The following is a 15,544-nucleotide window of genomic DNA, read 5'->3' on the forward strand; positions in this document are numbered from 1 at the left end:
AGCAGCTTGTGAGGATGGGGTAATCTGTGCCATTCATTCGTGGCCTTAGTCATTGGCATTTCAACATGAGAAAGCAATACCTCTGAATTCAGGAGCTCGTAACACCCAAACCCTCACTCTCTCTGGTACGGCCACTCTTTCTCACATGCTGCTTGGAGCTGTTGGCTAATAAATAGAGCCAGAGTGGTGAAAATGCCTGGTTACATCCACCTACATCCTCAATTCTTGCCTAGTCTCCTTACTTAAGGAGACCAGTACAATTACCCATCCAGCTTCCCAGCCAAGATGATAAAAGGGAAACATGGGCAAATCCACCAAAAGCATGACAGAACCCCTTCACCACTGCCTAGTGCTTGTATAGATAGGCTGAAAAATAGGGAATAAGCACATACAGATGAAGGGAGTAGTTAGAAAAATGACAAGTAAGGGCACCTGAGCAGCTTGGCACCAGGATTCCCTTGGTCAGCAGGGTTACTGACCCACTGACATGGCAGACAGATACCTGTATGGTCACTGACCTGGTTGGCAAGAGAAACGGGCCATCTTTGTGCACTCAGATGGAATGGGTTAATGACAGTGGGGAAGCCGGGGCAATAATTCCTATTGGACCTGAGCACATCCTGGATGGAGACCCTTGTTGTCGGACAACCAGGGTTGTCATCCCCCTGACAATGTGAATCAAGATCTGGCCTTGTGCTCACTGCAAGCTCATCAGACCCCAGCAACGATGGGAAGTGGCATTTTCCTTGTGTGAAAGAGCAACCCACAGCAGATGCACTCCCAGGGAGCTGCACTTCCCACGAGAAGCTTATTTTCTGGTTACTCTTGTTTCTCTATCCTTCATTAGATCCAAGCTCCTCCACACACACATCTAAAGATGTGGTTGTGTTAGCTCTCCTCGAGATAACATTTTTTAGGCAAAGAGTAACAGCATTACAATTCTCACTTCACACTGCCTTCTCCAGCCATCAGCTCACTCCTGCAGCTCTTTTCTGCACCTCTCCCACCTTCCTTTGGTCCCACCAAAACAGGACCACCAGACCTCGACACAGGACACCTGGGCTTGAAGATTAACATAGGCCATGACGCAACACTGGGCTCACTTTATCCCTGGGTGAGATTTACACCAAGAGAAATACGTTTACTCCAAAACACAGAAAATCAAAGACACAAGATAAACAAGAAATGCCCTATTAGGACTATGCAAAACAAGAAGCACCCCCATTGCTCACCTCAGCACCTTCCCCTGTTACCTGAAGATAAAAATTCCTTCAGGGGGATCCTGCTCCTTCCTTCCAGTGTTACCACAGGAGTAAAAACCCAAAGATGCCTCCTGTGCACGATCCCAAGCTCCAGTCTCACTTGCCTTCTGCTTCCTTGTCTCTTTTGCTGGGGTTCTGGGACACCACACCACAAGACATTGAAAAGGTACATTTTTTTCCTAGATCTGGAGCTTTCACTGTGATGGTCGCACCACCCCCAAACATGGCACCATACTTACCAAAACTAGCAGCAACGCGCTTGCCTGAGTGAAAGACCCCGTCAGGCTTGTATACGCACTTGGATTTGGAGGGTTGCTTCTGGGGAACATCCACACTCGCAGAACAAAGCCAGGGTTTGTGGATAAGACCCATTTGCTATAAAACTACACTGGTTGATAATGATGTTTCTTTCTTATCAGTTCTGCACTTAACACCAATTACTAACTTTCCCGCTGTTTTTGCACTAGGATGTCCTCAGGCTAAGTAAGTTACAGCTACCAGGGTCATGTCCTTCCCAGTGCAGGCACAGTACCCCCAATTTCTCTGCAACACAAATCCATCACAGTTTAATAGGAAACACCTCTGCCCATTCTCTTTAGAGCTCTTGGGCCCTGATCCTCTCTGCCTGATGATTTAAAGATTATTTTCCCAGATGAGATATCATTCAAACTCCCCCTAGTTAACACACAGCCAGAGCACAGCTCAGCATCCCAGCCCAGGGGACAGGCTTGTCACTCATCGACTCCTGGCATCTCTGCACCCACCTCTGCTTGTAAATGGAAGCTGCGACAGGCCAGGCACTTGGGCTGAAGGAGCTGTTCCTCCCACTCCGCTGGTCACAGTTCAGGTTCTAAACACAGTGAGCCACACTGCTGCTCAGACTGGAAGGAAAGCCCTGGGGCTTTCCCCTCAGAACAGCTGGGGGTACACAACAGGGTAAGCAGCAAGGACCAGATGCCACAGAAAGCAAAGGTTCCCAGAACAGCTTTGGCTCATCCTCCCCAAGATGCAGCATCACATACTGCAGTGTTTTCAGAAGCAGAGTGTTTCTTCAGTCAAAACAGCTAAGGACTATCTCTTACTCAAAACCAGAGGCCACGTTAAGGGACAGGGAGGAATGGTTTGTCTCCCCTGTGATCAAGGCCCCACATTCCTTCTCTCCCCATTCTTTCAGCATGACAGACTGGGTCACAAGTGAAAGCAAACCCTCCCACCAAGACAGCAGAAGCTCAAAGAAAACTACCCATCACAGCAATTACTAATTAAGTTTTTATGTTTATAGCAGTCACTTAACAGGGATAAAGTTTGTTGGTTTGGGTTTGTTTTTTTTTTAATCAGAATTCTGATGTTGGAGTTACTTTATTGGGAAAGCTGTAGGAAGACCAAAACAGTTGCTCTAAAAATATAATTACAAAGAAGAAAAAAGTAAAGTTAAGATCATACTGTGCTTCAAAGGAAAGTTACATAGTTTAACTTGCACAGCACAAGCATACATAAGTAGTTGAGTTAACAGGCATTGATAAAGCCCATCTCAGTTTGTGTTATTGCTTTTGTGTTTTTTCTTTTAAATCTAAGCAACTAGTTGCTGGTCTCTGCTGGAACCAAGGTAGGCTTACTGGCAGTTACTCTCCAGTAGTTTAATTTGGTTTAGCCAAGGAACAGTGTACACGACGAAGTTGCAAATGGTGTGCTAAGGAGAGAAAGAGAAAAAGCAGTTATCAGATTAAGAGCATAAAACAGTGCCATTGACCATTGTTCTACACCGATTTACTAGCCTACATGATCCAGAACGTATACCACTTCTGCGGCTCTCTAGATTTTCACTCTCCTGGTAAGCATTCCAGAACACCACTCTTGTCAGTACCTGCTTAGGATGAATCACTTCCCTCAAACACCAACAGAAAAGCTCAGCAGTCAGCACTTCTGAAGATCAGGTCACCTCCTTTACCCAGGCACACACAGGAAAGCTTTCAGCATGGGTAACACTCCAACATAGGCTCTCAGGCACAGGTAAGCACAGCTGCGCAGCTAATCTGTACATGCACGTGTCCAACCATCACAGCTGTCATAATGGTACACACAAGCGTCTAGCTAGGTGCTTAAGGCATCACTTGTGTGCAGTTACACTTCTCACACACACAGGCAGAAAGGGCACGTACACGGAGAAGCTAAGCCTATCACTGTGATTAACACAAGTAATAGTGTACTATGGAAGAACTACGCTCAGGCCAGATCACAGCAGACATATTTAGTGCTCTCATCTGAAAAGTTTTAGTACTAAACAGCATTGCTATTCGACAGAACTCCCATGTAACAGCTTGGTGGACAGAGAACAGGGGTAATCTGCCTTTTGTGATCAGTGGTTAGCCCAAAGCACTATTCACAGTAATATAAGTCCCCTAGGAAAGCACATCAAGTCAAGCATGTTTACATCACCAGGGAACAGAAGCAGAGAATGGTATGGGGACTCAGGGCACTCAACTGAGAGCCAGGAGACCTGTAGGCTTGGCAGAGTTTCTTCCACATATTCTTGTACTCTAGACCATGAGCACTTTTTAAAAGGACTGAGGCACACAGTCCTCCATACACTACAGCCTCAGGTCCCCACTTACAAAACAGGTTAAAAGGCCCCACCTTCTCTGTCACCATCATCTGGCAAGACAAGTTCTGCAAGGGCAGCATCTTGTTTAGTGTAGAGGCATGAGGTCTCTGATCTTGGCTGGGGCAGCCAGGAGACACTGCCCATACCCATCTACACTAAGCCAGCCAGAGGGAAGGGGTTGGAAACCCAGGGGCCAGCACGTCACCCTCTGGAGCCTACCTTAGCCATCTGCGGTGCATCATGGAAAGCGCAGCTCTGGAGATCAGTTGCTGGCTTGGGGCAAGTTGTCCGGCCAATCTCAACTTTCATTATGTACTTGATTCCAGCCACAATCTGCAACGAGACAAGCAGGCAGAAGCAGCTTTATTCACAGCACATACAGAAGGGCCCTCCGATGAGAGAAGCCTAGCAGAAAGGCAGAGTTTTCTGGTTACATGATAGAAACCAGACTCTGCAAGTACAGAGCGGACCGCGTGTGGCAACCTCCACAGAAGAGGCGCTTGGCACCCTTTCAGAAACAGGAAACAAAATCCAAGTAAACAAGTCTCACAGTGCAGCTTCCTTGGTCGGTAAACAGAGACATGTGTTAACTCATCAGCAATGTGAGGAAGTTACTAGCTTCTTCAGTAACACACAGCACTCAAGGGCATACAGATTGACAGGACCCAAGCCAGAAAAAAAGGCTTTTATTCACCTTCTGTGGAAGAAAACACCTTGGACAACCCCTCAAGCTTGAGGCCTGCTCCTTCTCCAAGGAAATCCTACAGGTCCCATTTTCAGCTGCTCTGCGGGGAGTGCCAGGGCTGACTATAACGTCGTCCCTCGCCCCTCCCCCCCCCCCGGCCCGGGGCCCACCCGGCCGCTGCCGTTTCCAATCCCGCCCCGGCGAGGGGCCGGGCCGCCGCGGCACCCACCTGCCTCTTGGCGCTGAGGATCCGCACCACCCGGCTGGAGTACATGTCGTTGCTGGCCCTGTTGTACTCCGACATGGCGAACTGCAGGGCCCGCTGCAGGCCCTCATCGTTGTCGGCGTTGTCCACCTCCACCGGGGCCCCCAGGAGCCGCGGGCGGTCCTCGCCGCCCAGCACGGCGCCGGCGAGCAGCAGGGCCGCGGCCAGCAGCGTCAGGCAACCTCTCGCTCCTGCCATGGCTACGCACTCTGACGGCTGCCCCTCCCCGCAGCTGCCGCCATTTTAAGGCCGGCGGGGCGGGGCGGGCCGCGGCCTACGGCCCAAAACACACCGCCCCGTCCCGCCCGCTCCCTCCCTCCCTCCCTCCCTCCGGCCTGCAGCCCGAGGGTGGCGGCAGCGCCGCCCTGTGCCCCTCCACCCCCTTCTCGGTCCCAGAGCAGCCTGTGCACCCTCAGGCTGTCTGAGGAGCAGCCTAAGTGCCGGGCTCGGTTGCCTGAGGTAAGGCTCCCCTGTGAAGGGGCTCGGGGTGCCCTGGTTCAGGCAAGGTGCCTGACCAAAACCTCCCCTCTGAAGTCCTGTGGAAACACACACCCACACTCCCTCGGGGAGGGGACAGGGAGCAGGTGAGGACACGGCACCGGCATGGCGCTGCCCACGGCCCTCCGCAGGGCTGTGGGGTGGGGGAGGATGTTTTCCTGCACGAGTCCGGGAAGTCGAGAGGCTTTTTTTCCAGGCTCTGCCTCCTTGTAGGTTATTCTAGCACTTATTTCCCTCTACTGCAGAGGGAAAATAAAAACCACAGAGCATTTTAAGCTACAAATGTGGCCCCTGCCTCCGCAGCATTGGTGTTGCCTCATCTACACTAATTGCTCCGCTGAAGGTCAGAGGGCCATGTGCGGCAGGGCTGGCTTCCCAGACAGACCGCTTAACTTCCCGGTCCCCTCTGGTAACCACAAGCCCATCTTCCCCCATCCCGTCAGGAATTCTAAGTTTGGAAAGCAAGGAGCTAATACAGCAGGAGGGAGCCAGCTCAAGCAAGACTTCAGGGCCCCGTGGGGTTGTTGGGTTAAGGGAAGGCGATGTTTTGGGGCCTGAATAGCCGCAACATGCCTCGTAACGGCAAGGAAGAGGCTGGTGCGCTGACTGGAAGGACTGTCTGCGGCCCAGCGATACCTGGCATGGGAGCTATCACTGGAAAAATCCCATCAGTTGCCATCAAGCTGTGCAACTAATTCAACGGCGACAGGGTGTTGGGGCAGTCTGTGCAGCTCGAGAGAGGCACAAGCACCACCAAAAGCACCAGAGAGGGGGACGGAGGTGTGGGGACTGGGACGTGAGCCAGAGCTGCTGGCGGCAGGGGGAGTCTTGTCTCCATTTATCTTTTCCCTAATTGGCCGTGGATCCAGACTGGATGCAATTGAAACTCAAGGTTAGAGCTCGCCTAAGCGTCTTCACAGGCGAAGGCTCTCTTTTGCGCTGCCAGTGACTGCTGTCAATGGGAGCAGCTGGCTCTGGCCCAAATCAATCACTGCACCTCCAACCTACTTGCCAGGTCTCTTCCCACTGCCCTGTGCTGACCCTGCCAGCTCAGGCCTCCACCAGGGAGTCCCCCGGTTCCCAGCTGGTGAAGATGGTCACCAGCCCCACACAGCACAAGCAGGGATCTGTGCCTCACACTACTGCACAAAGGAAGCACCATGAGGGGCAAAACCAGCACCTTTGGGACTCAGGGAGTTTTGACCTTGCAGGCAAACACGCAAGCAAAGTCTTAGCCCTGCTCGGGTCACCTCATTGGAGTTAAGGTATCCAGTGTGGCTTAAACTCACACTGGCAGGCAGCAAGTCAGCTCTTGGTACGGTCCTGGTGATCTCATGGTTATTTCTGCAAGTGGGCATCATGCAAGGTAGAGGATGCCACAGCTGTGTTCCCTCTTGCCTCTGCTTTGACACCAACAGCAAGCCCATTCAGCTGGCCCTGTTCTTCCTCCAGCCCTCACCCAGGGTTTCAGACTGTCCCTGGCCCAATGAATAATGGATGCCACAAAGACACTCCAGCAGAAAAGGCTGAGGAAGCAGAGGAGACTTGCTTCAGTAATGTGAAGGCGACACCTTTTGCAAGGAGAAGGTTCATCCTCCTCCTTAGACAGATCATCCCCTCCAAGACAGGGACCATCTTGCTCCCTGAGAGGCGACAGCCTGGGCACAGATGTGGAAAAGCTTCTGTCTCAAGTTTTACGAAGCAGAGCCTTCAGCCTGGGTTTCTTCTGTCCCTATGTACTGGCTTGTCACAGGTGGGGAATTGTCTCTATGGAGTTTCAACCAAAAGTTTCATCCCCATCAAACCACTGCCTACAGTTTCCCCAAGCTGCAGCTGAGGCAGAAGAACATTTTCCAAGGAATAATTCCCAACACCTTCCCACATGCTGCAGACAGGCTTTCCAGAAATGCTCTCTGCCCTCCTGCTCACACCACCACCTTTTAAGCCTAGAGGCAAAGGTTACGTTCAGTTTGAGAGAGGGGGAGAGGTCTCAAAGACCAGCACGCTGGCCACAAGCACCGCATGTCAGGGGAGAGCCATTCTATTGCCAGCAGCAGCAGCGCCCAGTCTGCCACACCCTGCTTTTCCCCCGAAAAAAGTGCACTGGGCACTTTGACATCATATCACTGTGATACTTAAGGTCACTGATGGTCCCCACTTAGAGTCTTCTCCGCAGGTACAAGTCAACCCAAGCAAAGGAGTCTGCTGGATTTGCAGGTTAGTAGTCAGGTTGGCCCCTTTGCGCCAAGTGACTTAGCAGGCACTAGAGGTTCTGAGCACTGATGGTCCTCAAGCACCAATATAAAAATTCCCTGTTCTCTCTCCCCTGGACCTTCTGCATTCCTCCTCCCTCCCACAGAAAACAGAGACATATCTGGAGACCTGGTGGATGCCTGACAGCTTTTTTAAATGGCTGAAAGGAGTTGCATGTCGGTCAGTGTCATGTTGTCCTCTTCCTTGGTCATCAACACTTCACTCAGTTGAACACATACAACTGCAGAAAGCAGAACTGGTCTACGCTCAGCAGTGTCAGACCCTGGAGGTTTTTTTTGTGCCAGGATTTCCCTTTGTCTCTGCTAACAGATGCACCAACGTTTATTCTGCAAAAAAGGTGGTTGACAGGGTCCCTCTCTGACACAGTTCACGCCTCACTTCACTGTGCAGAATGGCTGAAGAGGAAAACTTGCCCTTTGAAGTTCCTGGTTCTCCAGCTTGGGCAGTGCCAGATGGACCCTGCGGACCCACAACAAAAAGAGAAACAAGCTGCATTTGTTGACTATGCCAGTCCAAATCTCACAAAATCAGGACTTGAACCAAAGCAATTTTGAGAAAAAAAAAGCGGCTTGACAAAAAAATGACAGTCTACAATTGATGAATAAAGGGGACCTGGTTCATGAAGTAAAATTGCATTTTGTCATTTTGTTTCTGAAGGGCACAACCGTTTTTCTCTATGAGGTGCTTTTTGTAAAATATAAATAAAACCAGAAATTCTTAAATAGCCAGATGACCAAAGGAGACAGTAATTTAAGGGATACACCAAGCAGCAGGGGACTCATGATAACATTGCAGAAGTCTGTGATACTGTGTGCTATCAATATAACCAGAAAAATGAGAGTTTTAGTGTCTTCTTACAACATTCAACATTTGTGCAATATCCAATATATTTTCATCTACCTTTTTGTCTATGGTTCAATTTCACTCAGGACTGGTGAGCTTTTTATGTTACCAGGCACACTCATTTCTCCAGGTAAGTGCTACATTCCTTGCCCTTGCTGTTGACATCCCTCATCTCTCTTTTAACATCCAAAGGAACAATTACAGATGTCTCTACTTGGTAGCTAACTGCAAAGCTCTGGAATACTGTGACATGTCTTTCAAAGTACAATTAGACAAGGACTTTTGAAAAAACAGCTAGTCCTTTAATCAAGAATAACTGTTTCTCCACTGAGCTGAACTCTGAATGACCCTCAAGAGAGAGTAATTACTGTGATAGAGTCAGGAACAATGGGAAAAGCATGATCGAACACTAAACATCTGGTTTCAATTTCTCTTAACTGAGGGGCAGCAGGCCAAATCTACAGTTTGCATCCCGCTACATGAACCTAGAGCAGCAAAGGGTGGGGTGCTGACACGGTTCCCCCTTTCTCCTCCCACTGCACTGCATAACTAACACAAGGCGATGGAAGGGAGGCATTTCGTAAAAGGATCACTTTTGAAGGCTGAAAGCGTCTTGAGCAAGATCGTCAGCAGTTTATGAGATGGGGCTGAGAGTGATTCAATACCAAAGGCAAGGCTGTTTCACTGCTGTTGAAGAGTGCCCTCTGCTTATAGAAATGAACCCATCCCATACTAGCTTATATTCAGTGATGGTGGGAGAAGTAGGGAGCCTCTGCTTTCCTTCAAGACCCATGTCCACCTCTGTCCACTCCCTGCTCTGGCACACAGAAATGTTTTTTTTTCGGGAGAGGAATGGAGGCAATGCCATGACGTGTCTACACAAGGAAAACCAGGGCCCTACCTTTGCTCTCAGGTTCAAAAGGCAGGTCTCTGATATCTAGGCAGCTGATTTGAAAGTCCCCAGGGAAACAGGACCACAGCCACATCTCTTCTGCATGTACACACGCCTTCACATACTGGCAAGCTCTCCCCACAAGCAGCCAGGGGTGGCTTTTCTGGATAGACTTCAGTTGAAAAACACCATGTGCCAGGACAGACTTAAAAAGCACTGAAGGGCTGCTCTGAACATATTTCAGTCCTGGCAGTACAATCAGATCAGTAAAGACCCTCCCTCCAGTCCCTGTGAGTCACAACCATGCTTCCTTTGCTCTTCACAGTAGCCTGGAAGGAGCTAATGACTCTCTATGTTAAATAAGCTTAGCACTTAGTGCTGAGTGCACCTTTCAGGCAATTGAGTGGGAACAGTTATTAGGAAACAGGCCCTCAATCTAGGTGTTGAGCTCTCGAAAGCACATCCCTAGATTTCTTGGAAACAGAGAAAAAAACCCACAGGAAGCAAGTGCAAGTAGCACTTAGCCCTGTTCAGTCTCTGGCAGTCACTTTTAGGAATTAAATGCCAAACAACCCTCAGGACTGATTTCAGTAAGGTCAACGATTATAACACTGCAGAGAGTGATTCCTGTGAGATGGAAGTGAGGTGGGGAGAGCTATCCCATGCTGCTCACATCACTTGTGGGATGACAGCATCGCCAGATTTGAATCCCTTTCCCTTACCCCAATGCAGAAGATAATCTGCCTCTAAGAAATGGGTATTCGCATACAAACATCTGCTTTAGTGATTACTGATGTTAATCTACCTTTGTGCCCACAAGGGAAAGCATTATTGTTTTACAGGCAAGCAGTAAATAAAGTAATTGCCAGCAGAAAAGCTGCATTTCAAATAACTGCAAGCAATCAGTTATGGTCAGATTGTGCAACTGAAGCAATGAAGCCACGGTATTGATAGCGAATGCTGATTTAAGTGAAGTACTGGTGCACTTGGGATGTTAGCGAAAAAAAAACCTCTGCACCAGCATCCTGTTTTACTCTGAGAAACATAAATGCTGGCACAGCAATAGCATATATTCAAAATTATCACCAGAGATTTTATGCCTTTGACTGCTGCATTAGGTTGTATTTATTAAGAATAATTCAGCCATTCCCTTTTTTTCTGTATTCTTCTTATATATTTGTTCGCCTCAGCCTGCAGGAGAAATAGCTTTACTGCTTAAGATTTGTATTCATTAGCTCTCACTAGATGTTTTTTTCTTCCCCAGCAATTGTTTGGTTCAGAGCTGACAAGAAAATGAGTTCTGTCCTTGGTCTCCAATCCAATCAGAAGCACAAAGCACATGTTTAAGCTTAGCTTCTGAAGAATACCAGTGACTTCACATGGCTAAAAATACTACTAAAATTAAGTGTACATTTGTGTGCTGTGTTGAAACTGCTGGGGTATTGCCCATTCCTGTCTCTTTCAGCAGAAAGCTCTAAAGTTGGAGAGAAATGGTCAGATGTTTCAACAGAAGTTTGCTTATTGGAGAAGAAAAGCCAGGCCATAAGGAATGAGAATTTCTTCAAGTCTGCACACAGCAGAGAACCAAAGTATAGCAGAGAAGCCCGCAAAGACTAGACCTCATGCTCTGAGGCTTCACAGGTCCCAGAAAGGCAGAGGGGAAAGTTTCCTCTACAGTAGCATGGTGTCTGTGCAGAGCTCCCCCAAGCTCCCCAGGAGAAGGCGGTTCACTAGCCACACCACTTTTGTTCTCTCTATAAATCGCTCCTGTCCTCCCTTGACAACAGCCCATAGCCATAACTTCACTACTGCTAAGTCCAAGCGCTTTAGGACATAGCACAAATTTGGGTGTTCACTAAGCATGATATCACCACTTAACTATACATATACATATTTATGATGAAGGTCCTTTGTGAGGAGCAAGACTACAAATCCCTTCGTGCTTGCAAGAACCCACAATTAAAGGGCCAGACAGAACCTCAAGTTTTTGTGGGTTGAAATGAGGTCCTCTGCTATGTTCCCAGAAGTGCCAAGCCAGCTGCTGGCAGCCAGATGCCAGGTTGCTGTAGGTTCCATGGCACTGCGCAGACAGACACAACAGTCACAACTTTTCTTTCTTTTTTTTTTTTTTTCATTTTTGAAGAGACAACTCTTGTGCTGTCAAGTAATTGCATTGATTTCTTGTCGAATGACAAACGAATAGTGCCCAGCCTGGATCTGTTCACAATCCCCATATATGTACAATCTCTGTTCTAGGTTTTGAAGTGGTTATATGGTTTCTGTCTGCTCAGCATTTCAAAGCAGCAAATTCTGCCCGTTTAAGACTTTTTTTGGTATGGGGAAGCAAAACTCTGGTCCATGAAACATATGAATGCAGAGAACAGCCTGTTCTCAAGGGGTTGACTTGTCAGCATTGATTCCTGGCTGCTTCTCATTAGAAAGGATTTAAGCTCTTTTCTACATTGTGCTCGCTGGATTTGAAGCATTGGAAAGGGGCAGGGACGTTTATTACGTTTAACAATTGCAAGAGAGAAATCCTTCGGAAGTCAAGGTAGCTTGCAAACAAAACCAGACTGTCACCCACAGCAGACAAACTGAGATACTTGCGTGCTGAGATTTTTCCCTCAAGAGGGAAGTGAAATTGTGAACAACCTGAAAATTCACCCAATCAGCTGTTCACACGCTGCTCTACACGTGTACATTCAGCAAAAAGACAAGCCCACTCCAAAATATCAAAGGGCCTTTCAGAAGAGCACATACTGTTACACCTAAATAAGAGTACCGCATCTATTATCATTAATAAACTAATATATAGAAAGTCCCCACAGTTAATCCTTAGGCCATGCTGTATCCCACAGTTATAGCAAGTCATCCTTCGGGTTTCAATAAGCTCAAGCGCACAAGCAAAGACTCACTTTCAGAGCAGCACTTTTACTCAAACAAGAATGTGGTTATTTGTGAGTGTGCAAGACTGCTTCATATCCCGTGGCTGGAAGTCGGTTCGCTCCAGTTGAAGCAGGAAGACAGAAAGCCAGATCACAGCACACAATGCAGCCAATTGACACACAGAGCTGTAAAATGCCACCAGCACAAACCTTAAAGAGGAACCGTAGAAGGGTGCAGGGAAAAACAAAGAATTGGTCTCAGCACCTAGGAGGCCCCCACTCACCTGTGAAGCTGTTCACAAACAAAAACTTGCACACCCTTTTCCGAGCAATCTGCGTAATGCATACTTACGTAAAAAAGGGACCAAACGCACCGGCTGGCTATCTTGTAAGGGTTCATTTAGGCACAAAGAATTAAATTGTGTGAACATGAGGAGGAAGAATTAAATTATGTGAATATATCCCTTCTCAGATTGCCAGCTGGATAAATTAGGATTTTATGAATATGTCAGCAGAGCAGGGACAAGGAAGCTTTAGTTTCATTGCGATTTACTAGGGTCAAGTGCCCAGCTCCTGTAGGAAGAGCTGCATGGATCAGGCCGTTCACTTAAAATCCTAAGAGCTCAGCCACATTGCTATGTTGTTGGTGGACCCTAGTTCCACCCTGGCTGGATATTTTGGCCTCTTCACAAATCTCTTTGCACGGACTTTACACAGTTGCAGTTCTTTGTTCAGCAAATGCCTTCCACTGAAATAATTAAGATCAGGATTAAGGAGCTTTGGCATAGCTTTGTAAGGAAACGTGCAGAGACACGCTGCAGGCTCACCCCCATTGTCTCTGGCATGCCGCTGGTTTTGAGTATTAAGTCTTTCACAAGCATTCAGTAATAAATTAGGTAACATTTTCTTCATTCTCTACCACTCAAAAAACATACTTCTCAAACATGAAAGCTTTGCTTTTACAAGTCTAGCTATTAGAATATGTTCATATTTGCAGAAATTCCCTCAAATAAATGTCCCTTAGCCTCCAGCCAAAGCCTTTTGCAGTCTGTACAGGCACAGAGAATCCTGTGGCATACAGTCAGCCTGACCGTTTTCCAGTTAGATAGTTACATGGGCAGCTCTGTCTCAGTGGGACTGAAAGACAAAATCCCCCATTTAATTCAAGGGTAGGATTTGTAGGATCAAGCACATAAAGACATGGACAATAGAAACGGCAGGTGAAAGTCTGATGGCACAGATCAATAGGTAGCGCTGCTACGGACCATGTTCCCATGTTTGCTTTCATAGTATGAAAATAAACACGGGGGCATGTGTTCTTTTGGAAAAGAGTATTTTTAAGTATGGGAGTTTTTGTCATCTGCTCTCAGCTTTGGCAATTCCTAATGCGTAAGCAGAGCTATTCTCCAGGCACAGAGTTTCAGAGTTTGGCTGCGCTTCCCGGAAAAATCCCCATTATTGCAGTCCCTTGCACGTTATCTAAGTACCTCCACTCCAAGTCTGCTATCTGCATTTGTCTAAAGATTAGACATTTAGCACAGCCCTGCACTGGTTCCTGCAGGGTTGGAAAGCCAGCCTACAAAGCTCTAATCTCTGCATGGCACTCAGGACGGAAACCAGGGCCAGCAAGAGGGACAACAGTTGTTGCCGTCACTAAGCAACGAGATAGCAAACCTCAGATGTTGAACAATAAGTAATCATGCTCCCTAAAGCTAGGAGATTACTTCTGAAATATCTCGAAAACAATACCATCTAAATGCTTTTTTAATCTGCTTTTTGATTCCTTTTTTAATACATCATTCATAAATCAGGGCTAGATTTCCCAGTTTTCCACTGCCAAACTGGCAGCCAGAACCAAATGCAGTATAACGAATAACGGGGTTCGCATATATTCACATTAGTCCAGGGGCTGGAGCTTGAAGAAAAAATCTGCAAATTATTGTGAGATCTCTGAGAGGAAACCAAATCCATAAAGGGTTAGCAAGTCTGTGATGATACATCACTGCACCAGCCCAGCAGCAACATGTAGAGAGATATTTATTAGGGACAAGATGTTTCTTACAAGACCAAACTAATAAAACCACACACATACAAACACACACAGACACCTATCCAATAAAAAAAATAACTACCTGAATAATTGTGAGCAGCAAGGGGAATAAAAATGATGCATGAGCCTATATACTTGAGAGATCACTGTTTTTAAAATCTAAATTGCCACTCAGATGTTTGAACAGTTACTTCCTGATCAGGCAAGCCACCTCATTTGGAGAACGCACCGACATTGTGCATTCAACCCTTCCTCTTTTCAAATGCCAGGGACCGCTAAAATCAACAGGGACAGAATAAAGAGAAGTTAGGCAGCTGGATGCGGAATTAATTAACCACAATGACACTTGATATTTTCTTTCCAGTTATTCTGAATCATTTCATGTCAGGTCAGAGTATTCCACTGGGCACTTAGATACTGGCCGTTAAACTTCAGCACTACAGCTGAACAGTTTTTTACCTAGGAGGAAATCACTCAACGACAAAAAGGCCTTATTTACCATGGCTGCACTTCCCTACAAAAATAGAGAGCAACTAAGCGTGCCTTGAGGCAATCATTAGAAGTACTCCACAGCATCATGCAGCATTACCTACCTAGAAGTCCCACCACGCTGAGCAAAGCAAGCACTGTCCCACTGTGCTGAGGCTGTACAAAGCAAGAAGCCTGGAGGGTTTACAGTCTAGCGCTCCAATTCTGGGCTTGAAAACACACAGGCAACCAAATAATGTCATTCTGCCAGGTGGGGTAATGCTTTCTTGATGCAAACAGCAGAAGCAGGATGAACGCCTTAGCTATCCCTAACTTTCAAAGATGAGGACATGTCTCATGAACCCTTTGTTGGCTTCCCAAAGAAAAATTAAATTTTTCTCCAAAAGTATTCATCTAAACTACTCCCAAAGCCACCTTCTCTTTTTCCTTCAAATACCAGGATAAAACCTTGCTTTGATGAGAAGAAAAATAAAGCAGTGGACAGGAAGGCAGTGCATTAAAGCCCTGTCTTTCCGCTGCTTGCCACCGTGTCCATCTGCCTAGATCTCGCTGTTCGTGTGACGGGGTAATTTGATGCTCCAAGTGGTAAGAGCTGCTTCCTTCTCCTATGCTGACACAGCACCTGCAGACCCAAGCAAGGAGTTCAGGCTTAAGCGTCATAACACCACAAATCATTGGGAGTTCACTGGACTGAAGTCAGCTTGCTCTGGGTGAAGACCTGTCCTGTAGGATCTTTCTGCACCTTTCCTGAAGATCAGATCTTTCCTGGAGAAGTAAACTGTGAATTTGGGGAGCTGTC

General features: G+C 47.3%; 1 protein-coding gene and 1 long non-coding RNA gene across 2 annotated transcripts in view; both read right to left on the minus strand.

Moving 5' to 3' along the window:
• Positions 1–2,517: 2,517 nt before the first annotated feature.
• Positions 2,518–5,050, minus strand: LOC309670689 (cystatin-like). Its single transcript, XM_082481757.1, has 3 exons — positions 4,779–5,050; positions 4,084–4,197; positions 2,518–2,952 (listed from the first exon to the last, which is right to left on the minus strand). The coding sequence occupies exons 1-3, from the start codon at positions 5,010–5,012 to the stop codon at positions 2,875–2,877; spliced, it is 426 nt and encodes a 141-aa protein (XP_082337883.1). The 5' UTR covers positions 5,013–5,050; the 3' UTR covers positions 2,518–2,874.
• Positions 5,051–6,980: 1,930 nt separating this feature from the next.
• Positions 6,981–15,544, minus strand: part of LOC309669659 — a 30,676-nt gene continuing 22,112 nt past the window's right edge. Inside the window, exon 5 of the long non-coding RNA XR_014268932.1 lies at positions 6,981–8,045. This is a non-coding gene — a long non-coding RNA (uncharacterized lncRNA). The remainder of the gene's footprint in view (positions 8,046–15,544) is intronic.

Source organism: Vanellus vanellus (assembly GCF_965231255.1).
Source record: "Vanellus vanellus genome assembly, chromosome: 3".
NCBI classification, from domain to species: domain Eukaryota; kingdom Metazoa; phylum Chordata; class Aves; order Charadriiformes; family Charadriidae; genus Vanellus; species Vanellus vanellus.

Excerpts from the sequence above, each read along its gene's own strand:
- LOC309670689 (XM_082481757.1), bottom strand. The coding sequence starts at position 5,012 with ATGGCAGGAGCGAGAGGTTGCCTGACGCTGCTGGCCGCGGCCCTGCTG. Across the intron at positions 4,198-4,778 it reads TCCTCAGCGCCAAGAGGCAG|ATTGTGGCTGGAATCAAGTA; the intron begins GTGGGTGCCGCG and ends GTCTCGTTGCAG. Across the intron at positions 2,953-4,083 it reads ATGCACCGCAGATGGCTAAG|CACACCATTTGCAACTTCGT; the intron begins GTAGGCTCCAGA and ends TTCTCTCCTTAG.